General features: G+C 41.0%; 1 protein-coding gene and 2 pseudogenes across 3 annotated transcripts; 1 reads left to right on the top strand and 2 right to left on the bottom strand.

The window, feature by feature from the left end:
* Nucleotides 1-3,323: 3,323 nt before the first annotated feature.
* LOC309861994 (olfactory receptor 2Z1-like) lies at nt 3,324-4,435 on the bottom strand (the record flags this gene model as incomplete). Its single annotated transcript, XM_082725243.1, has 2 exons — nt 3,324-4,290; nt 4,401-4,435. 2 exons carry the CDS (start codon nt 4,433-4,435, stop codon nt 3,324-3,326), a joined length of 1,002 nt encoding a protein of 333 aa, XP_082581369.1.
* A 192-nt stretch (nt 4,436-4,627) lies between these two features.
* Nucleotides 4,628-6,144, top strand: LOC309861059 (ubiquitin-conjugating enzyme E2 D3 pseudogene; annotated as a pseudogene). The gene has a single exon. The product of its transcript is annotated as a ubiquitin-conjugating enzyme E2 D3 pseudogene (transcript).
* Nucleotides 6,145-20,168: 14,024 nt separating this feature from the next.
* Nucleotides 20,169-21,357, bottom strand: LOC309861053 (TBC1 domain family member 1 pseudogene; annotated as a pseudogene). Its single transcript has one exon. The product of its transcript is annotated as a TBC1 domain family member 1 pseudogene (transcript).
* Between the last annotated feature and the right edge of the window lie 2,194 nt (nt 21,358-23,551).

The following is a 23,551-nucleotide window of genomic DNA, read 5'->3' as shown; positions in this document are numbered from 1 at the left end:
GGCGGGCAAGTTTGTAATATATTGCAATGTAATTGTAACTGCACATTGATTGTACATTGTAATAATTATAATGTTGTTTGTTTTGGAAAGGATTTGGTCATTTTTAGGTACTTCGGTCACTTTCTCCTGAGTTATCACTATCCCTCTTCCATTTTCTTCTCAGGCAAAAATGTTTTCTACTATGCTAGCATCTGCCCTCATTGGTCCTGAAATTTAACTTTGAGCTTCTCCACTTCATTTTGGTATCTTTTGTGTCTAACAGAGCTAGGCTTCACTATGTCACTTTGCAAATATTCCCTGATAAGTCAGCTTTAAAATCTTTCCATTTTCATGCTTTCACACTTTCTTTCTTTCTTTTCTAATAAAAGAAAGAAAACAAATTGTGGCCTACATTATAGTTGGAAATGCTGAGATGTGTATTTTCTCAAGTAAGTTCCAGGTCTGATTGGAGTTTGTCATTTTTTACACATGGAAATCAAATTCTCACAGATACTGATCTTAAAGTCCCTGTGTTGCCTTCTGATGTGTTCCCTACTGCACTTGAACCTACTTATCAGCAAGCTTTTTCCTGGCATTCCAGCTATCTGGAGACCCACAATAATTTCTCTTCTGCCACAAAAAGGGCCTGCTCTCTTCCTGTCATGTTTGTTTTGTGAAAAGATGTGAGGACTAAGTTCACAGCAAGTGCCAGAAAACACAGAAGAGTCGCTTAATTCCATGATCATGAACTTAAGTTTCCTTCTCTATTGTTAATTTGCCCTTCTCATTTGCTGGCTTCTACCTCTTGTACAGGAGGTCTGCAGGAGCTCTGACATGACTACACGTCAGCCAATAAGAAAGAGTGGAAGAGTGTGATCCTGCCTGGATGTCTAAGGGCACTGCTGGGAGGCACCATTTACACTTATGGTGCACTGGCCACACCTTAGGAACATAGCCATACCTAGCTGCTTTGGTGATTGGGAAATAGATTTATTTCAGGTGGTTTCACTCAGTTAAAATTGGGTATATTTTTAAAGAGGGTAAAACTGGATATTAGAGAACAACTTGCTCCCTGTGTCACAGGAAGGATGAATAGACAGATTATCTCAGCCATGTCCTTTTTCAAAGCTTACCCACCTGTTTAATGAGCATGAGGTCAGATGTATTACTAATTGTAAATTATGGCTTTCTTCTTTATTTGGGTAAGTGCTAAGAAGTCAAAGGACGTGTAAGGTCAAGCTTATGGAGCACGAGGTAGGGGATTGTGGTTGTGAAGGTATCCTGTTCTGGAATCAGATGGTGGGCATGTATTTATAACATTATGGCCACATAGCCCCTTGGAATAGAACTCACTCTTTCCTGAGTAAATTCCTTCTTTGGAGAGAGAATGTGGTGGAAGTATTTGGGTGAGAATGCAATTCCTTATTGCATTCTTGATTTTTATTTTTATTTATTTTTTTAAAGATTTTATTTATTTATTTGACAGGTAGAGATCACAAGTAGGTGGAGAGGCAGGCAGAGAGAGAGGAGGAAGCAGGCTCCCCGCTGAGCAGAGAGCCCAATGTGGGGCTCGATCCCAGGACCCTGGGATCATGACCGGAGCAGAAGGCAGAGGCTTTAACTCACTGAGCCACCCAGGCACCCCTGTTCTTGATTTTTATGAAGAGTCAGTTTAGAGAAAATTAATCCAGCTGCAGTAAAAAGGATGCAGATTGAAATTTAAGGATGACTCTTGACCTTTGAAGACTTTTAGGGATGTCTTAAGAAAACAGGAAGTGATTTTAGCATCACTTCATAGCATCACTATGCTTGTCACTTTCTATAATCAAAGGCTTGGATGATAAAGTTTGGTTTACTCAGAGGTACAAGACTGCAACCAGGGACTGTTCTTTTCTCCCTCCCTGCCTCCCTGCTGCCTTCTATGTTAGATGGTGATACATGTTAGAGCAAAAAGGACTGCTAAAAGGATTTCAGGGGAGGTGAGGAAGTGGAGTTGGTAGCATGGTGACATTTTTGTTTATAGACACATCCTGGAAAAACAAGCTGTGGTTGTTCACGTGGGGTGGGGTGTGAAAGAAGGCAGGGAGCTCTGTTTGGAAATTCCTGCATCATCCAAGTAAAGAAGGACTGTATCTTTGGACTATAATTGTAGTAGTTGCATCCCCAAGGATTGCATCTCATGGAATCATAAGCATTTAGTGAGGGATTAGATGTGGGTGGTGACAGAAACCTGATGACCTGGTGAAGCGTTCATTCAGTTAGCAGCGCTGAAGGAGATATCATGACTTTGTTTGTTTACATGATGAATTTGAGACTAACATCCAGTGTAGGTTTTGAGATGGAGTTGAGTGGTGAAGAGCTTGGAGGAGACATGTCATGTCCCATAATATGTATGACAGACTTTGGTGTTAGGTAGCAACTTGAAACCATGACCGTGAATGAGAGAGACTTGAGAGACTGTAGACTGAGAAAAGAAGGGTCTAGCACCAGGTTATCACTTAATGTGAAAGAGTGAGCCAGAGTAGGAGAAAAGCCAGAAATGTGGTGTCACTACCAAAGGAAGGAAGATTTTCAAGAAGGAACTAATAATGCTGTTGGGATTAGGTAAGAAATGTTCTTTGGGCTTGTCCATTCATTCAACAAATATTTATTGATGAGGGCACAATACTAAAAGTTAAAGCCTCAAATACCTTGAATTGTACATTCTAACGGGAAAAAGAAACATGGAGTATGCAAATTGATTTAGAAAGAAATGGTGGAATGGGGTGAAGATATATTTTGGACAGGGTGGCCAATTGCAGGCATCTCTGATATAATCACATTTGAAAGTTTCTAAATGTAGTGCAGGAGAAAGCCATGCAAAAATGTGGAGGAAAGCACTCAGGCATCAGGAAACCTGTGTTGAGAACCACAAGCTAGAATTTTGCTTAGATATTCTGATCAATAGCAAGAGGGCCAATGTAGCTGGAGGAGATGGATGAAGGAGAAGTTTGGGAAAATGGCTGAAGACAAAGGACTTCGGAGATCTTTTGGAGAGAAGAGATGCCCTTGGACATTTAGTGACACAGAGATCATGAGTGATTGCTACTTTGAACAAGGGATGGCTGGAACGGAAGCCAGATTGGAGTTTGTTGAGGTGGGGGATAGGAGTGAGAAGTGGACACTGACAATCTGGACAACTCTCTGAAGAGGAGGGCAGCAGCTGTAAGGGAATGAGGCAGCCTCTCTCTCTTGCCTTCATGTAGATTTGGGATTCTTGACTACTCATTTCAGAAGGAAATCCTAGAATGGACTCCTGGAGCCACAGTGACATCCTAGAAGAGGAGGACTCCCCCTCCTGAGTCTTAAGCAGTCCTACCCACCCCACACTTCCCTATCACCTTCTTCATTGCTCCTGTCACTTCCTTGTTCCTGAGACTGTAGATGACAGGGTTCAGCATGGGTGTGAGGACTGTATAAAAGACGGACACAACATCATCCTGGCCAGGAGAGTGGTAAGATGCAGGTAACATATAGGTATACACGAGGGGCCCATAGAAGAGGTTGACAACTGTTAGGTGGGAGGAGCAGGTGGCTAGGGCCTTCTGACGCCCCTCCACGGAATGCATCCTAAGCACTGCTGCCAGAATGAGGGCATAGGAGGTGGTGATGAAGGCAATGGGCACCAGAAGGACCACCACACCTGTCATAAAGAGGACTTGCTCATAGGCAGCTGTGTTAGCACAGGCCAGCCTCAGCAGTGAAGGTACCTCACAGAAAAAGTGTTCAATCTTCCTTGAGCCACAATAGGGGAACTGCAGGGTCATTGCTGTCTGGATAGAGGCATTGAGGGACCCTCCCAGCCAGGAGGCGGCCACCATGAGCAGACAGGTCTGACGACTCATGAGTGATGGGTAGTGCAGAGGGTTGCAGATGGCCACGTAGCGGTCATAGGCCATGAGGGCCAGCAGGAGGCACTCAGCAGCCCCAAGGAACATGAAGAAAAACATCTGTGCTCCACAGCCCACAAATGAGATGCTAGTCCAGCCAAAGAGAAAGCCTGCTATCATCTTGGGGACGGTGACTGAGGTGAAGAAGATGTCCAGGAATGACAGCTGGCTGAGGAGGAAATACATGGGTGTGTGGAGCCGGGCATCAGCCCAGATCAGGAAGACCATGGCAGTGTTGCCAGCCATGGCTAGTGTGTAGATTATCACAACCATGCTGAAGAGGAACAGGTGAATCGGGCTCTCATTAAAAAGGCTTGTGAGGACAAAGCTGATGGTGGAGGAGTGGTTCCAGGTCCTTCTGCCTGCCTCCTGCCAAGACTCACTGTGGGGAGGAAGAAACAAACTCACCAATAGCTCAGAAGCATCCACTCTGAGTTAGAGAGGGGTGATGGATGAAAACAGCAAAGAGCAACAATTAAGTAAAGCTGGCACAGGGGCTGTGGGAATTCTTCCTCAGATTCTTGCATATTTTTATAGGCTTGGCATTATTTCATGTTGAAAAACCACTATAAAAGACTTGGCATGCAGCCAAAAACATGCTCAGAAGGGAACTTCTAACACAAAATACCTGTGTTAAAAAAGGAGGAAAGCTCGATGCTTCTCTGAGGCTGAAGGTTTCCGCCGCTCGTCCACCCTTCCCCCCCAAGCCTATGACCCGCCTCCGGCCCCCGCCCTCCCAGTCCAATCTCTGATCTGTTTAGTAAAAAGGTGCTGTTCCGAAAAGGAGGAAAAGGGGGTAGCACGGATAACCTCGGCCCTGGACGTAGGAAGCACCTGTGTCTGGCCAGCCGGTGTGAGACGAAGAGACAATCCTTCCCTGCCGCCCGGATAATCAAGAATTTTGGCCGGACCTTTGAGCACACACCGAGAGAGTGAGGAACCAGACGAAAAGCACAGACTATGGCGCTGAAACGGATTAATAAGGAACTTAGTGATTTGGCCCGTGACCCTCCAGCACAATGTTCTGCAGGTCCAGTTGGGGATGATATGTTTCATTGGCAAGCCACAATTATGGGACCTAATGACAGCCCATATCAAGGCGGTGTATTCTTTTTGACAATTCATTTTCCTACAGACTACCCCTTCAAACGACCTAAGGTTGCATTTACAACAAGAATTTATCATCCAAATATTAACAGTAATGGCAGCATTTGTCTCGATATTCTAAGATCACAGTGGTCTCCTGCTTTAACTATTTCTAAAGTTCTTTTATCCATTTGTTCACTGCTATGTGATCCAAACCCAGATGACCCCCTAGTGCCAGAGATTGCACGGATCTATAAAACAGACAGAGATAAGTACAACAGAATATCTCGGGAATGGACTCAGAAGTATGCCATGTGATGCTACCTTAAAGTCAGAATAACCTGCATTATAGCTGGAATAAACTTTAAATTACTGTTCCTTTTTTGATTTTTCTTATCCGGCTGCTCCCCTATCAGACCTCGTCTTTTTTAATTTTATTTTTTGTTTACCTCCCTCCATTCATTCACATGCTTATCTGAGAAGACTTAAGTTCTTCTAGCTTTGGACAATAACTGCTTTTAGAAACTGTAAAGTAGTTACAAGAGAACAGTTGCCCAAGATTCAGAATTTTTTTTAAAATGGAGCATGTGTATTATGTGGCCAATGTCTTCACTCTAACTTGGTTATGAGACTAAAACCATTCCTCACTGCTCTAACATGCTAAAGAAATCATCTGAGGGGGAGGGAGATGGATGCTCAGTTGTCACATCAAAAGAAGCAGCATTATTCTAGCATCCAGTCTTTTTTTAAGCCTTCCACTGTTAGAGATTTGAGGTTACATGATATACTTTATGCTCATAACTGATGTGGCTAGAGAATTGGTATTGAATTTATAGCATCAGCAGAACAGAAAATGTGATGTATTTTATGCATGTCAATAAAGGAATGACCTGTTCTTGTTCTACAGAGAATGGAAATTGGAAGTCAAACACCCTTTGTATTCCAAAATAGGGTCTCAAACATTTTGTAATTCTCATTTAAATTGTTAGGAAGCTTGGAGCTATTAGTTAATCTATCTTCCAATACACTGTTTAATATAGCACTGAATAAATGATGCAAGTTGTCAATGGATGAGTGATCAACTAATAGCTCTGCTAGTAATTGATTTATTTTTCTTCAATAAAGTTGCATAAACCAAAAAAAAAAAAAAGGAGGAAAGACTGAAAACCAATGATCAAATTTTCCATCTTAAAAAGCTAAAAAAGAACCATAGCACATTAGAACACCCCGTGTTTTGTGGAATACACACGCTTAGTAGTGTTTCCAATAATTAAATAAACAAATAAGTAAATATGCACACAGGACAAAATTTCAAAAACAAATACTTTCATGCCAAGTCTAAGCACTTGATCCACAAATATGTGAGTTATGTGGTTCAAAATTCTCATTGTAGATACATGAGATACATGTGATGAATTTTTCTATGAAATAGCTGAGAGGCTGTGACAGTGGCTGACAGGGTACATTTTATCAGTTAGCATGGCTGTGCAGTGCCATCTTGACCTTGTTATCTTGACCCCCAGGTGTCCTAAATATGCCCTTTGTGCTCAGATGCAGTAACTGCTCTTAGGAAGGAATTTGGCAGTATGTTGTCCTTATCCTCATGCTATGACCTCATTTCAATTGGTTTGCTATAGCAGTCTATTACCTTAGTAAGAAGATCCCTTATGAACCTGTTTGATAGAGAATAGGCCTCTTTGTAAGCATTAACCTGTGAAATTCATAATACGAGTATGTGAGCCAGTTTCAGTAGTTGCCCCTGGAAGTATCTTCCTTAAAGTTCTCCTTTTTCAAATTACTTTTGTTGAGGTAAAGTCAATTTCAATGGATGTCAAATTAAGCTATGATGAGAAAGAAGTCACCCAAAGGCAGTTTTAAGAAAGTATGGATGAGGGGATGAGCTCAGACCAAACACACCACTGCAAGAGAGCCAGCAGAGATCTGCCCACCAGGAAAATTCCCAGACTTTGTGGCCTGCTGGCTTCCTGGGTTTTAGGATCCCAAATCCTAGGGAATGGTTTGAATTCTGGCTCATATTTCTGAGCTCGAGATAACAAATGACTTAAATGGAGAGAATGAAGATAAATAAAATGAATTTCTCCATGATCCTGAATGAGTTGAGAATATGAGAGAATGTTGGAGCTGGTTGACAAGTTGGGTCACTGGGACAGGCCTAGAGGGGTATGTAAGTGTTGTAGAGGTACCGCATGTCAGAGATGTGACAGGCCGTGGCCCTAATCTGCATGTCCTTCAGATTCACCAGCAGAGTCGTGCAATCTATGGGTGATCTGCATTTCCAGTTTCCCTGAAACTAATTTCTAGGCGTGGGCCTTGAGCACCCATGTTTCTTAAGGCTCCCAGGCTAGGCTGACATATGGTCTGAGTTGAGAACCACTGCCCATAGCTTCTGAAGGAGCTTAGAATCCTGTGCTTTCCTAGGTCCCGCAAATAGGAATCAGGTAGCTATGCTAGGAAAAGGTTTTCCTCAATGCTCATCCTGGCATTCCTTGCTATGCCAAGGGACCCATTTTATCTATCACCTTAAACTTCACCATTTCCAGGATGCTCATGCCAGGTTATACAGATTCCTTAGTGATGAATCAAATGTGTTCAGAGTACAGCAGGGCCCATTCCAAAGTTTCTCTCTCGAGCTGAGCACAAGAAGTTAATGCTGTTAAACTGAAACATTCAAGATGAGCTTTTAGTGAAGATGTGATATACTGCATCTGTTTTATGTATTTGATGATGCTTTGACATCTTGAGGTCTTTCAGTCCCAGGGAAGGGACTGTTCCTCTTAAGGGTGCTAATTCATAAAGATGGTGAACAACTTGCAGTGGCTAATGTCTTTGGTGTGAAAATGAATCAATCCTGAGTACATACCCTGTTCTGCCTCCCTTTATCATTCTGGAACAATATCCCTCTGCCATAATCATCCTAGGGACAGGTTTCAGACAACTAAAGACAATACCTGTGGCTCAAAGCCCACCCAAATGATTCTAACTATCAAATCCTAAACCTGCTCATCTGTTGCCTTACCCAGTCCTTTCCACAAAAATTATGCAAAAGCTTTTGCATATGCTTTCTTCTCATTCATTCTGCCTCCTGACCAACCCTGATGCTTCCTTTCCTCTGGGGCCCTGCATGCCCCCTCCTTTTGGGAACTGTAGAAAATTACCTTTTTTTATGGCAATCATCTCCTGATCTGTTCACTTCACCAAAGCATGACATAAAAAGAGACTAGGTGCATTTGAAAACATTCCCCTGAAGAGAATTGTCTCATGTTTTCCCTGTTTTGTCATTTTGCAGACACAGCTTGTATTGTTTGGTGTCTCAAAATTCTCATAACCACTAGATTTTACAGCTGGAGGAAACCTCACCCATTACCCCAATTTTATCCATACATAGTATGACCCTTGGTCAACAAATTTTTGAACTTCCAGGCCAGATCCCAAATCCTCCTAACTGTTCTATAGCTGGCTTCCTCAGGCTTGGCACAACAAATGGATAATTGTTTGCTATAAGAGACTATCCTGTGCATGGCAGTGCATTCAGCAACATCTCTAGACTCTCCCACTAGATGCCAATAGTACTCCCTCCCAGTTGTGACAAACAAAAATGTCTGCAGACATTGCCAAATGTTCCGTGCTGGGAAAAATCACCTCTGACTGGAGACTTTTTTCCTAGGGCATTATTTTCAGTTACTTTTCTTTCCTTTGCTTCCTTTTCCACCAAGGCAAATGAAAGAGAAAAGGAACTCACATGTTTTCAATCTGTAATAATTTGACCCAGAGTTGTCTGAATGTCCTTTGCAGATTTTACCAAGTTCAAGCCATTGTGATTAAGGATCTAGTCTCTGGAGTTAGGTTGCTTGGGTTCAAGACCCAACTTCACTACCTCTACAACTTAGACTACTCAGCTTCAAGCTCCTTGTCTCAGAATTGTTGAAATCTGTTGGAGGCATTAAGTGGTTAATACCTGTAGAGTGCTTGGGGTACAGTTAGGCAGGAAGGATACACAGTTTGTCAGCTGCTATTAACACCACGACTCTTATTACTACTTTTATGACCCTGAGCCTCTGCTTATCTCTCTCTATAAAATGGGGTCATGATACTTGCTTCTCAGGGTTTTTGTGAGTATTGAATTAGAAAAATGTTGAGGTTGTGTTTTTTGCATAATAGGTATTCAGTAAATATTAGGATACTTCCCTTCCTCACTTAAGCAAATTAGTTTTGCAAAATAATCATACGGTCGATAATTGTACCCACCTGCAAAGAGCTCCTATTCTCTCCCATTTGGAGACTTCTCTTCTACAAATTTTATTCTCAGAAAGCTTGGAAGGGGTTGTGGTTGTTGTGATGGGGAGGGCTTCTCCATTGAACACCTAGACTGAGTATTACTTATGACTAAGGACTCTGTCCTCTCCTTGTTTTATATTTCTCCACAGAAAACACTTCACATAGTCCCTGGTCAATGCTTATGGGATGTGTGTGGTGAATAATTGAAAGAAAACACAACCGCGCCCACATAAACACTGTTACCTAAGTGGCGGGTTTTGGTATTGCCAACTGAGTTCAATAGCCCTTTGTGGGGCTGTGCGTAAGCAACTGTTCTTAGAAATTATTGATTGTCCTGGCACTATTGATTTTTCTTTTCATGGCAGTTTCTAATTATTAACACACACACAGACACACAGACATAGACACACACACATACACACACACATTTGCATTGCAGTGTATGAAGTACATGTGTGTGCATGTCTCAGAATAATTATTTAGGGTGAATATATTAGGCTGGAGGAAGAGGATATGTTTTTCTATTCCTACTACCTCTAGCTTGTGTAGCTCTGAACTAGTATGCAACAGGCATCAAAAAACCACTAAAATGAACAAAAAAGGGATCTTTAATGTAAACAACATGCTTTATGTTGTCAGGTATTTCTAGAACTAGTCTTCCTTCTCTCTTCTATGATTTATCTGTAATGATATGATATTTTCTATCCCCCTACAGTTTAACTGTTTTTTTTTCTTTTTAAAGTAAAGCACAGCCTTGATTTTTATAATTCAAGAAGTCTCATTTATGGAGAAAGACGCTGCATAAAAACAATAAACAAAAAACAAAACCCAAAATCAAACAACTGTCATATTGTTAGAGATTTTTAAATGGTGGAAAATTTGACAGAAGTTGTGGAATTACCCATTGTCAAATGTGGGGCTGCATGAATGGGGGCGATGGTTTTAAATTACTTCTCTCTTTCTTGACCTCCCATCTTTCCCTCACTCACCTCACATTGTCCCAGTGTGCAGTTTCCATCAAGACACTGTCTCTTGTTGACTTTTCTCCTTCTTCCATGTCCTTCCAGGGCTCCACGTTGTGGCTCAGAAATGAAACAATCTCTTGGGGAGTCCGTATGGAAGTCTGTGAAAGCTGAGTCCATACACCCATCTCTTTTCAATAAGACACCTCTGAAAGTATCCCATTTCCCCCTTAGAGCCCTGTTTTCCACAGCATGCCTTAACCACCTTTACTATAAATAGGGTGAGCTGCTGCTTGTTTCTTGCTTTCCTTTATCCACTTCAGAATGCTGTGACTGCAAAGCTTTTGTAACTGAATTTGCCCTATTTTTTTACCCAAAGAGTATGATTGCAGTCCTTCATAGATCAGTGCTCATGATGTTTTTGACACTTACAGGATATGCGTGCTGGGATGACACATTACTTAACCCCCAAACTTCAAATCCCAGATAATGTAATGGCATTTAGATTTGGCCCCCAAATCTGCACATCAGAATGATCTGAGGAGTTTCCAAAAATACTAATGTACGTGCCTCATCTTCAGAATTAGTGAGTTAATTGGTCTGTGATATGTCCAGATCTTCGGAAGGCTTAAAAGATTTCTAGGTGATTCTAATCTGCAGACAAATGTGGAAACACTAAATAGGGATTTCACAGAGGAATGACAGATATGCCAACTGTTGACACCCAGATCTCCTAGACCAGAATATGGTCTCTAGATCAGTAGAATCAGCTGCTTCATCAAAATGCAAATACTGAGAACCCACAGAGACCTATCAAATCAGAAACACTGGGTAGTGGCTCATAACTGCTTTAACAAGACCTCCAGTTGGTTCAGTGTTTGCTAAAGTTTAAGAACCCTTCTAGCACAGAGATTGTCAATCAGGAGTGATTTTGCCTCCTTGATCCCAGGGATATTTGTCAATGGCTGAAGACATTTTTGGTTCTCATAACTCAGAAGAAGGGTTGGTGTATAGTGGGAAGAAGCCAGGGATTCTGCTAAACATCCTACAGTGTGCAGTATAGCCCCCAAACAGAATGTTAATTAGCCCCAAATATCCATAGTACCAAGATTGGCACTGTGTTGTTGAATGATTAAATGAATGAACATGACTCATGATAGAAGTGAAGGGAAAGACCAAAGCTCATACAGTTCACTAAAGGAGGTGCTTTTAAAGTAGTGAAAATTAAGTAGTGCAAATTTACATCTACTTAGAGCATCGAAACCACCTTAGTCTGGATATCATAGGATCCAAAGGGACATACATAGTCAGGTGTTTCCTAAGCAGTGGACAGCTTGGCACAAACAGCAAATTCTCCAGATGAGTAGTTAGGTTTTTGATATGTGCACAGAAGCACTGGCAGGTATTTTTCTTTTATTACACGGTGTGGTGGTGGTCTTTTATGGATGTGGCTCAGACTCTGTGAGAATAAAACTGCCACCATGTGGTTTCTTGCTCTTGGCTTGATTTACGGATGAACAATCCAAAATTCTGCTGACTTATTTGACATTCTGTAGCCACAGGAAAAATTTGAAGTTAGTGCTAGGGACACATGGAGAGTGTCTTGACCTGTGAGCACTTTTGTCATCTGTTGAGACAGGTCCCGGGGTTGGAGTGGCTGGGGGAGAGGAAAGACTCTCTTTGTTCCACAACTTGACATGGTGTTGGGATTTCATCTGGATACACTAATGGTCTTAATAGTTTTACCCACTAGGCTGCTCTATGTGCCAGAACTGTGTTTGGTGTGCTAAATACATGTGTTCTAGGTAGGCATTATTATCTGCATTTTATAGAGTAAAAATCCAAGGTTCAGAGATAACAGACACAAGAATGGAGGGTTCAAATCCAGTCTAACCAGAAGCCACTGCTTGTTACACCATGTTATTTTGTTTTGACAACATTCTGACAGCTCTCTGAAATCTCACCTCTTTAAAACTGGTGCTCAGGGGCGCGTGGGTGGCTCAGTGGGTTAGGGCCTCTGACTTTGGCTTGGGTTATGATCTCAGGGTCCCAGAGAGCCTGAATTGGGCTCTCTGCTCCATGGAAAGCCTGCTTCCTCCCCCCTCTCTGCCTGCCTCTCTGCCTAGTTGTGATTTATCTCTGTCAAATAAATACAATATTAAAAAAAAAAACATAAACAAACAAACAAACAAACAAAATTGGTGCTCAGCTGGCCACCAAAAGCCAGTGTAACTCAACTGATAAGTTGGAAATGCCAGTTGGTAGACCTACTTTAACTATAAGTTGAGTGATTTGTAGACTGTGCTAAATAAAACCTAAATGGTTTCCATTTAGGAAACATCTAAAGAAACTTGTTATCTACCATCAGGAGAAAAGATGATGGAGGGCAATTTACCACACTTCTTAGTTCTCCTGCACTAGCACTTTAACAAAGTCCTTATGATTAATGGATATAAAATAAGATGTCCCAGTGGAGATGTTGTTTTCTTCTAAAATAACTGATTGAAGAATGTTGTGGCTTCTCATTCTTTGGAATTCTTTACAAATGGGGTAGCAAGCTCCTTACCTGTGCAGACACCTGAGGCCCTGAAGTTGGACAGGATGTTTTCCAAAACTGAGAGCCAGTGATTTTGTCCTTGATGTCTCCTAAGCATTGCCCAAGGTTTTCTGTGCAGGCCATTAAGTAGCTTCAGAAAGGATACATGATATAGATTGAAAAGAATTCTAAATAAACACAAGTGTCAAGGTCTGAGATAAAGTTCATGGTTTCTGGACAAGTGGTGGCTCCTATGGAAAAACATGTGAATACTTCCTCACTCATAATGCTGGGTCTACAGGGGCTCTAGGGCCCCCACACTAGTGTCTCAAAGCTCCATATACACAGGGTATTTGTGGGCAGGCTTAGACACCATTGGTTAGATCAACATAGCTCATCTCTGTGTCTGGGGGAAACTGTTCCCCAGACACAAAGATGTGGAAAAACATCCTTCTTCCCACCCTTCCTCCCTTCCTCCCTCCCTCTCTCCCTCCCTTCTTTCCTTCAACGTTTCTATCTCTCTTCCTCCCTCCTATCTTCCCTTACTTCAAAAGATCTACTGAATTTGATTTTAGTTATAGCTTTTTTTGGTCCTATTGTCCTAATGGGTTTTTGTTCTTCAGTTCTAAAAATAATCCTGTGGGAAGCAAACTAATATTTCTTTATCTCCCATTTTGTATTAAGCACTTAACACATTATCTCAATTTATCCTCATACTAATATAACAAAAATGATAATAGACCATTATTGTACAGAGGAAAAAAACCAAAAATTCAGAAGGTTAACTAACTTAGTGTTTAAGGTTGTCATGGGGTGTGATCCCAGGTATGTGTCATGGTGAAGCTATGACCTCCTTGGTTGACAACGTGGCCAGAATGTACTATGTGCACTCTGCCAGCCCTTGATAGTATGGGAATTCGGGCTATGTTAATGTGCACAGATCCCCTCACAACATGGCTATTTGGTGATTATGTCTACATAGGCCTAAGAGCTGATATTTTGGATTGAATTGAGTGAAAACAATAAAGTTGGTCTACTTCTCAACAAAATTAATTAGATATCTGTGTTCTGAACAGTAAATGAAACCTTCTCTCTGAAGAGTATAAAAAAGATTACAAAATATGGTTCACATCCAATATCACATTCCTCAATTACTTCACTTTTTCTTTAGGCAATTGTATGTCAGTGAGTCAAATGTTTGCTGCTTCTATTACATATGTACAGATCTCAAAGATAAGATTGTTGTGTTCTCAGAATTTATAATCTCCATTAACACAGCAACAGAGTGAGGTGAATCTTATTGTCCCATTTTGCAGAGATGGAAATTGAGACTCCAAAAGAAAAGGATTTTGCCCAGGAGCACTGAGTTTGGGATCAGAAATGGCTCCCCCATCTGCCAACTTTATTCATATTTTAACCAGATCAAAACCTATTTTGTTGCGGAAGAATTCTTATTCATTCATTCTTGCCCTTACTCATTCAAAGCACATTTATTCACTACTGATCCTAACCTGATGCAATGTTGGTCTTCTGACTCCTAGAGCTGGAATTTACTTGTTGAACATTGTACTTTTGATCCTATGAGATCTAACAGCAACCATTGCATTTTTCTTTTAACATTTATATATCGAGATCTTGCCTGTTGCAAGGTTCCAAGTGCTCAAATAATCCTCGAGAGCGTGTAAGCGGAGGGCCTTGGAGAAAGAATCTTTTCCTTCACCAAGCATAGAACTCAGCAGGCTAATTTCTGTGCTTCACTGACCACTGCTCTACTACTCTACCAGAGAAGGCACAGCCAGCAACTGCAGTATCTATGCACACTGATGTTACCATAGATTTTGAGTGGGAAATGAAATAATATGAGTTTATTTTCCCAAAGGGCATGAACTTTTTGTTCAGCCTCATTGTCAAATTTTTCTTTATATTTAAAGTGCTATGGGCAACACCATACTAAGACCATGAAGTCAGTTTTTCTTTGCTATGCTTTCTCTATTCCCTCATATTTCTTCTTACTTTATTATGATTCTTCTATCCTCAGCTTCAGCTAACCTCAGTCTTCATCATCATGAACTAACCTGAGATCCAAGAACTGTTAGTGAGATGAAAGTGATTTAACAGGCTTCATTCATACTGCTCTCTACTCACTGAATAGTATCCCTGAATAACCCACCCATACCTGACTTCTGTGTAAGGCTATGATTAACATCAGAGAAATCCCTGTTTACTGCTTTGTACTTGATTCTCCCTGGTATCTCTGGTCTTCATATATGATCTTACTCTGTGTATCCAACAACGCTTATGAAGTGTCTCCAAGACTGGACTTGTATTTTGAGACATGGGCTATATCCTTGAGCTGTTCTAGTCTGGTAGGAATCATAAGACAATATGCTACAAGATCATATCATCCAACTCTGCATGTAAAAAGTCCAAGCTACCTGGTGAGAAGGTGGTTTTGGTGTATTCCAGAGTCTCCTTGGGCTGGTAATAAAAAGGCTTATGTCCAGCCAGTCTTCTCAAAAATCACTGTATATATTTAAGGTGCACAATTTGATGATTTTATATATTTATACATTGTGAAATGACCACCTCAAGCAAGCTAATTAGCCAAGTAGCAATATTGTTACCTCTAGTTACTATTATTATTAGAACTGTAGAATTTATTGATCTTGCATAAACCTGTGTCTCTTGACCAAAATCCCCACCCTTACCCCCAGCTCCTATGACTCAGCAAAAACATTTCCAGGTACAGCTATATGTAGAAGAATGAAAATCGACCATTCTCTTACACTGTATACAAAGAAAAATTCAAAATGGATAAAAGAACTCAACGTGAGACAGGAATCCATCAGAATCCTAGAGGAGAACATAGGCAGTAATCTCTTTGATATCAGCTACAGCAACTTCTTTCAAGATATGTCTCCAAAGCAAAGGAAATAAAAGCAAAAATAAACTTTTGGGACTTCATCAAAATCAAAAGCTTCTGCACAGCAAAGGAACAGTCAGAAAAACAAAGAGGCATCCCACAGATTGGGAGAAGATATTTGTAAATGACAGTACAAACAAAAGTTTGATATCAAGGATCTATAAAGAACTCCTCAAACTCAACACACACAAAACGGACAATCATATCAAAAAATGGGCAGAAGATATGGACAGACACTTCTCCAATCAAGACATACAAATAGCTATCAGACACATGGAAAATGTTCATCATCACTAGCCCTCAGGGAGATTCAAATTAAAACTACATTGAGATATCACCTTACACCAGTTAGAATGGCCAAAATTAGCAAGACAGGAAACAACATGTGTTGGAGTGGATGAGGAGAAAGGGGAGCCCTCTTCCACTGTTGGTGGGAATTCAAGTTGGTGCAGCCTTTTTGGAGAACATGTGGAGATTCCTCAAGAAATTAAAAATAGAGCATCCCTATGACCCTGCCATTGCACTCCTGGGTATTTACCCCAAAGATACAGATGTAGTGAAAAGAAGGGCCATCTGTACCCCAATGTTTATAGCAGCAATGGCCATGGTCGCCAAACTGTGGAAAGAACCAAGATGCCCTTCAACGGACGAATGGATAAGGAAGATGTGGTCCATATACATTATGTAGTATTATTCGTCCATCAGAAAGGATGAAGAGCCAACTTTTGTAGCAACATGGATGGGAGTGGAAGAGATGATGCTGAGTGAAATAAGTCAAGCAGAGTCAGTTATCATATGGTCACTTATTTGTGGAGCATAACAAATAGCATGGAGACATGGGGAGTTAGAGAGGAGAAGGGAGTTGGGGTAAATTGAAAGGGGAGGTGAATCGTGAGAGACTATGGATTCTGAAAAATGATCTGAGGGTTTTTTTAAAAATATTTTATTTTTTATAAACATATATTTTTATCCCCAGGGGTACAGGTCTGTGAATCACCAGGTTTACACACTTCACATCACTCACCTAAGCACATACCCTCCCCAATGTCCATAATCCCACCCACTTCTCCCAAACCCCCTCCCCCCAGCAACCCACAGTTTGTTTTGTGAGATTAAGAGTCACTTATGGTTTGTCTCCCTCCCAATTCCATCTTGTTTCATTGATTCTTCTTCTACCCACTTAAGACCCCATGTTGCATCACCACTTCCTCATATCAGGGAGATCATATGATAGTTGTCTTTCTCTGCTTGACTTATTTCGCTAAGCATGATATGCTCCAGTTCCATCCATGTTGTCGCAAATGGCAAGATTTCATTTCTTTTGATGGCTGCATAGTATTCCATTGTGTATATATACCACATCTTCTTGATCCATTCATCTGTTGACGGATATCTAGGTTCTTTCCATAGTTTGGCTATTGTGGACATTGCTGCTATAAACATTTGGGTGCACATGCCCCTTTGGATCACTACGCTTGTGTCTTTAGGGTAAATACCCAGTAGTGCAATTGCTGGGTCATAGGGCAGTTCTATTTTCAACATTTTGAGGAACCTTCATGCTGTTTTCCAGAGTGGTCTCACCAGCTTGCATTCCCACCAACAGTGTAGGAGGGTTCCCCTTTCTCCGCATCCTCGCCAGCATCTGTCATTTCCTGACTTGTTGATTTTAGCCATTCTGACTGGTGTGAGGTGATATCTCATTGTGGTTTTTATTTGTATTTCCCTGATGCCGAGTGATATGGAGCACTTTTTCATGTGTCTGTTGGCCATCTGGATGTCTTCATTGCAGAAATGTCTGTTCATGTCCTCTGCCCATTTCTTGATTGGATTATTTGTTCTTTGGGTGTTGAGTTTGCTAAGTTCTTTATAGATTCTGGACACTAGTCCTTTATCTGATATGTCGTTTGCAAATATCTTCTCCCATTCTTTCAGTTGTCTTTTGATTTTGTTAACTGTTTCCTTTGCTGTGCAAAAGCTTTTGATCTTGATGAAATCCCAATAGTTCATTTTTGCCCTTGCTTCCCTTGCCTTTGGCGTTGTTCCTAGGAAGATGTTGCTGCGGCTGAGGTTGAAGAGGTTGCTGACTGCGTTCTCCTCAAGGATTTTGATGGATTCCTTTTGCACATTGAGGTCCTTCATCCATTTTGAGTCTATTTTTGTGTGTGGTGTAAAGAAATGGTCCAATTTCATTTTTCTGCATGTGGCTGTCCAATTTTCCCAGCACCATTTATTGAAGAGGCTGTCTTTTTTCCATTGGACATTCTTTCTTTTCGAAGATTAGTTGTCTGTAGAGTTGAGGGTCTATTTCTGGGCTCTCTATTCTGTTCCATTGATCTATGTGTCTGTTTTTGTGCCGGTACCATGCTGTCTTGATGATGACAGCTTTGTAATAGAGCTTGAAATCCGGAATTGTGATGCCACCAACTTTGGCTTTCTTTTTCAATATCCCTTTGGCTATTCAAGGTCTTTTCTGGTTCCATATAAATTTTAGAATTATTTGTTCCATTTCTTCGAAAAAGATGGATGGTATTTTGATAGGATTGCATTAAATGTGTAGATTGCTTTAGGTAGCATAGACATTTTCACAATATTTATTCTTCCAATCCAGGAGCATGGAACATTTTTCCATTTCTTTGTGTCTTCCTCAATTTCTTTCATGAGTACTTTATAGTTTTCTGAGTATAGACTCTGTGCCTCTTTGGTTAGGTTTATTCCTAGGTATCTTATGGTTTTGGGTGCAATTGTAAATGGGATTGACTCCTTAATTTCTCTTTCTTCTGTCTTGCTGTTGGTGTAGAGAAATGCAACTGATTTCTGTGCATTGATTTTATATCCTGATAGTTTATTGAATTCCTTTATATGTTCTAGCAGTTTTGGAGTGGAGTCTTTTGGATTTTCCACATATAGTATCATATCATCTGCAAAGAGTGATAATTTGACTTCTTCTTTGCCGATTTGGATGCCTTTAATATTTTTTTGTTGTTGTTGTCTGATTGCTGAGGCTAGGACCTCTAGTACTAGTACCACCTCTAGCAGTGGTGATAATGGACATCCCTGCCGTGTTCCTGACCTTAGCGGAAAAGCTTTCAGTTTTTCTCCATTGAGAATGATATTTGCGGTGGGTTTTTCATAGATGGCTTTGATGATATTGAGGTATGTGCCCTCTATCCCTACACTTTGAAGAGTTTTGATCAGGAAGGGATGCTGTACTTTGTCAAATGCTTTTTCAGCATCTATTGAGAGTATCATATGGTCCTTGTTCTTTCTTTTATTGATGTGTTGTATCACATTGACTGATTTGCAAATGTTCAACCAACCTTACAACCCAGGAGTAAATCCCACTTGGTCGTGGTGAATAATCCTTTTAATGTACTGTTGAATCCTATTGGCTAGTATTTTGGTGAGAATTTTCGCATCTGTGTTCATCAAGGATATTGGTCTATAGCTCTCTTTTTTGATGGGGTCCTTGTCTGGATTTGGGATCAATGTGATGCTGGCCTCATAAAAAGAGTTTGGAAGTTTTGCTTCCATTTCTATTTTTTGGAACAGTTTCAGGAGAATAGGAATTAGTTCTTCTTTAAATGTTTGGTAGAATTCCCCGGGGAAGCCGTCTGGCCCTGGGCTTTTGTTTTTTTGGAGATTTTTAATGACTGTTTCAATCTCCTTACTGGTTATGGGTCTGTTCAGGCTTTCTGTTTCTTCCTGGTTCAGTTGTGTTGGTTTATATGTTTCTAGGAATGCATCCATTGCTTCCAAATTGTCAAATTTGTGACATAGAGTTGCTCATAGTATGTTCCTATAATAGTTTGTATTTCTTTGGTGTTAGTTGTGATCTCTCCTCTTTCATTCATGATTTTATTTATTTGGGTCCTTTCTCTTTTCTTTTTGATAAGTCGGGCCAGGGGTTTATCAATTTTGTTAATTATTTCAAAGTACCAGCTCCTAGTTTCATTGATTTGTTCTTTTGTTTTTTTGATTTCTATTTCATTGACTTCTTCTCTGACCTTTATGATTTCTTTACTCCTGCTGGGCTTAGGGTATCTTTCTTGTTCTTTCTCCAGCTACTTTAGGTGTAGGGTTAGGTTGTGTACCTGAGACCTTTCTTGTTTCTTGAGAAAGGCTTGAACCGCTATATATTTTCCTCTCAGGACTGCCTTTGTTGTGTCCCACAGATTTTGAACTGTTTTATTTTCATTATCATTTGTTTCCATGATATTTTTCAATTCTTCTTTAATTTCCCGGTTGACCCATTCATTCTTTAGAAGGATGCTGTTTAGTCTCCATGTATTTGGGTTCTTTTCATACTTCCTTTTGTGGTTGAGTTCTAGCTTAGAACATTGTGGTCTGAAAATATGCAGGGAATGATCCCAATCTTTTGATACTGGTTGAGTCCTGATTTAGGACTGAGGATGTGATCTATTCTGGAGAATGTTCATCCCAAAGCAACAGAATACACAGAAACTCGAAGGCGCATTTATTCACATCCGTGCCACCTAAACCTACTGGGTACAGTAATCGGGACTGAAGAAGGGACGGATTACAACTTAAACAACAACAAAAACATTGGGACCTCCATCCCCATGACTCGCAAGTTCTAGTTCAGAACGTCTGCATGCTGGCAAGCCAGTGTCCTCCCTGAGAAGCACGCGTCATGCCTCGTTTTCTCCCTCCGGCATCTGTCCCTCTCAGTTAAGGCCTGGACAGCATGAGGACAGGCCGCAGAGGCTCCCCTGCAGCCGTGCTCTGGCGAGGGGCCGTGTCCTGTGCCGTCAGTCACCTGCGGGCCTGGGCCCCATGAAGTCCGGCTCTGGCCTGTGTGGTTCTGCCATCCCCTGCCTCCGGAGCTCCTCCACCGTCTGCAGCAGGGCTGACCGCTCCAGCTCCAAGGCGAGGGTGGCCTGCTTCAGCTTGCTTTCACTGCTCAGAAGCTTCTCAACTGTGGCTTCCAGGCTCTGGATCCTCCCGTTTGCCACCTGCAGGTGTTCCAGGAGGTCAAGGTTCTGTTTGCGCAAGCTGCTGTTGGTCTTCTCTAATTTGTCCATTCTTTGGTTGTCACTGAGAGGAGAGGAATCGATAAGTTCTTCTTGAAGCACGTGGTACTCGACTTCGTAGGCTTGTAACTGTTTGGCGATATCCATCTCAGACACCTGACTGATGGTCTTTTCCATTTGCACCAAGCCCAGGTTGGGAAGGGTGTTTTTTATAAAGTCAACTATGGTTTCTAGGTTTTCATGTTGCAGAATCAAGGGCTTATGGCTTCCCAACAGACTTAAAGCCACTTTAAATATGACCTCTGATCCCTGAAGAAAGATCATATCAAAGACTCTGGCTACAAATCCCAGTGGGAACTGGGAGGCAAACACGGTGAGAAACCAGGGGGCGGCATAGAGGCTGGGCCCAATCTCATGCTCCTCAAGGTGGTTGTAGAGGTCTCTGTGGTAATCGTGAAGAAGCCTCGAGAGCTGGTACATCTGGATCTGTAAAATAATCATGTCCGGCCGATACTGTTTCCGCAGTCCCATTTCAAACATCAGAAACTTGAGCATGGTAAATGCCTCTTCCTCACCCATGTGAAGCAGCAAAATGCCTGCTACAAAGCTGAGACCTTGGCAGTATCCTACTTCCTGGTCAAGAAGCGAGTAGGCCTTCAGGGTCGGCCCAACAAGAAGATCTAACAATTTTAAATATTTAGGCCCCCTACGTGGGAGCAGCCAACTATATAAACAAATTAATAACAAAATCAAAGAAACACATCAACAATAATACAATAATAGTAGGGGACTTTAACACTCCCCTCACTGAAATGGACAGATCATCCAAGCAAAATATCAGCAAGGAAATAAAGGCCTTAAACGACACACTGGACCAGATGGACATCACAGATATATTCAGAACATTCTTCTAGTGTTCTTATTATAGTCTTTGGCTTAAAATCTAATTGATCTGATATAAGGATTGCCACTCCTGCTTTCTTCTGATGTCCATTAGCATGGTAAATTCTTTTCCACCCCCTCACTTTAAATCTGGAGGTGTCTTCGGGCTTAAAATGAGTTTCTTGGAAGCAACATATAGATGGGTTTTGTTTTTTTATCCATTCTGATACCCTGTGTCTTTTGACAGGGGCATTTAGCCCATTAACATTTGGGGTAACTATTGAGAGATATGAATTTAGTGCCATTGTTTTGCCTGTAAGGTGACTGTTATTGTATATGGTCTCTGTTCCTTTCTGATCTACCACCTGTAGGCTCTCTCTTTGCTTAGAGGACCCCTTTCAAGATTTCCTGTAGAGCTGGTTTGGTGTTTGCAAATTCTTTCAGTTTTTGTTTGTCCTGGAAGCTTTTAATCTCTCCTTCTATTTTCAATGATAGCCTAGCTGGATATAGTATTCTTGGCTGCATGTTTTTCTCGTTTAGTGTTCTGAAAATATCATGCTAGCTCTTTCTGGCCTGCCAGGTCTCTGTGGATAAGTCAGCTGCCAATCTAATATTTTTACCATTGTATGTTACAGACTTCTTTTCCCGGGCTGTTTTCAGGATTTTCTCTTTGTCACTGAGACTTGTAAATTTTACTATTAGGTGACGGGGTGTGGGCCTATTCTTATTGATTTTGAGGGGCGTTCTCTGAACCTCCTGAATTTTTATGCTCGTTCCCTTTGCCATATTGGGGAAATTTTCCCCAATAATTGTCTCCAGTATACCTTCTGCTCCCCTCTCTCTTTCTTCTTCTTCTGGAATCCCAATTATTCTGATGTTGTTTCGTCTTATGGTGTCACTTATCTCTCGAATTCTCCCCTCGTGGTCCAGTAGCTGTTTGTTCCTCTTTTGCTCAGCTTCTTTATTCTCTGTCATTTGGTCTTCTATATCACTAATTCTTTCTTCTGCCTCATTTATCCTAGCAGTGAGAGCCTCCATTTTTGATTGCACCTCATTAATAGCTTTTTTGATTTCAGCTTGGTTTTATTTTAGTTCTTTTATTTCTCCAGAAAGGGCTTTTATATCTCCCAAGAGGTTTTATCTAATATCTTCCATGCCTTTTTCGAGCCCAGCTAGAACCTTGAGAATTGTCATTCTGAACTCTAGATCTGACATATTACCAATGTCTGTATTGATTAGGTCCCTAGCCTTCGGTACTGTCTCTTGTTCTTTTTTTGTGGTGAATTTTTCCTTCTTGTCATTTTTTCCAGATAAGAGCATATGAAGGAGCAAGTAAAATACTAAAAGGATGGCAACAACCCCAGGAAAATATGCTTTTACCAAATTAGAAGAGATCCCAAATCGTGAGGGCGGAGAAAGGGGATAAAAGAGGTTCAAAAAGGGAGAACGAAAAAAAAAAAAGAAAAAAGAAAAAAAAGAAAAGAATTAAAAAAAAGAAAACACATAAGAAAAATATAAAAAGAAAAAAATATATATATTAGATAAACTGGTTAAAAACCGTTAAGAAAGAAAAAGGCAAAAGTTAAAAAAAATTTTACCAGAAGGTGAGAAAAAAAACAAAAAATTAAAAAAAAATTAAATTAACTGCAAGACTAAAAATAAATCACAGGGAAAAAGCCATGAGTTCCGTGCTTTGTTTTCTCCTCCTCTGGAATTCTGCTTCTCTCCTTGGTATTGAAACCGCACTCTTTGGTAGGTGAACTTGGTCTCGGCTGGATTTCTTGTTGATCTTCTGGGGGAGGGGCCTGTTGTAGTTATTCTCAAGTGTCTTTGCCCCAGGCGGAAATGCACCGCCCTTAGCAGGGGCCGGGGTGAGTAATCTGCTCGGGTTTGCTTTCAGGAGCTCTTGTTCCCTGAGCGCTTTCTGTAGAGTTCCGAAGGATGGGAATACAAATGGCGGCCTCCTG

Source organism: Mustela nivalis (assembly GCF_964662115.1).
Source record: "Mustela nivalis genome assembly, chromosome: 3".
Taxonomy (NCBI): domain Eukaryota; kingdom Metazoa; phylum Chordata; class Mammalia; order Carnivora; family Mustelidae; genus Mustela; species Mustela nivalis.
This window is presented reverse-complemented; position numbering and strand designations above follow the sequence as displayed.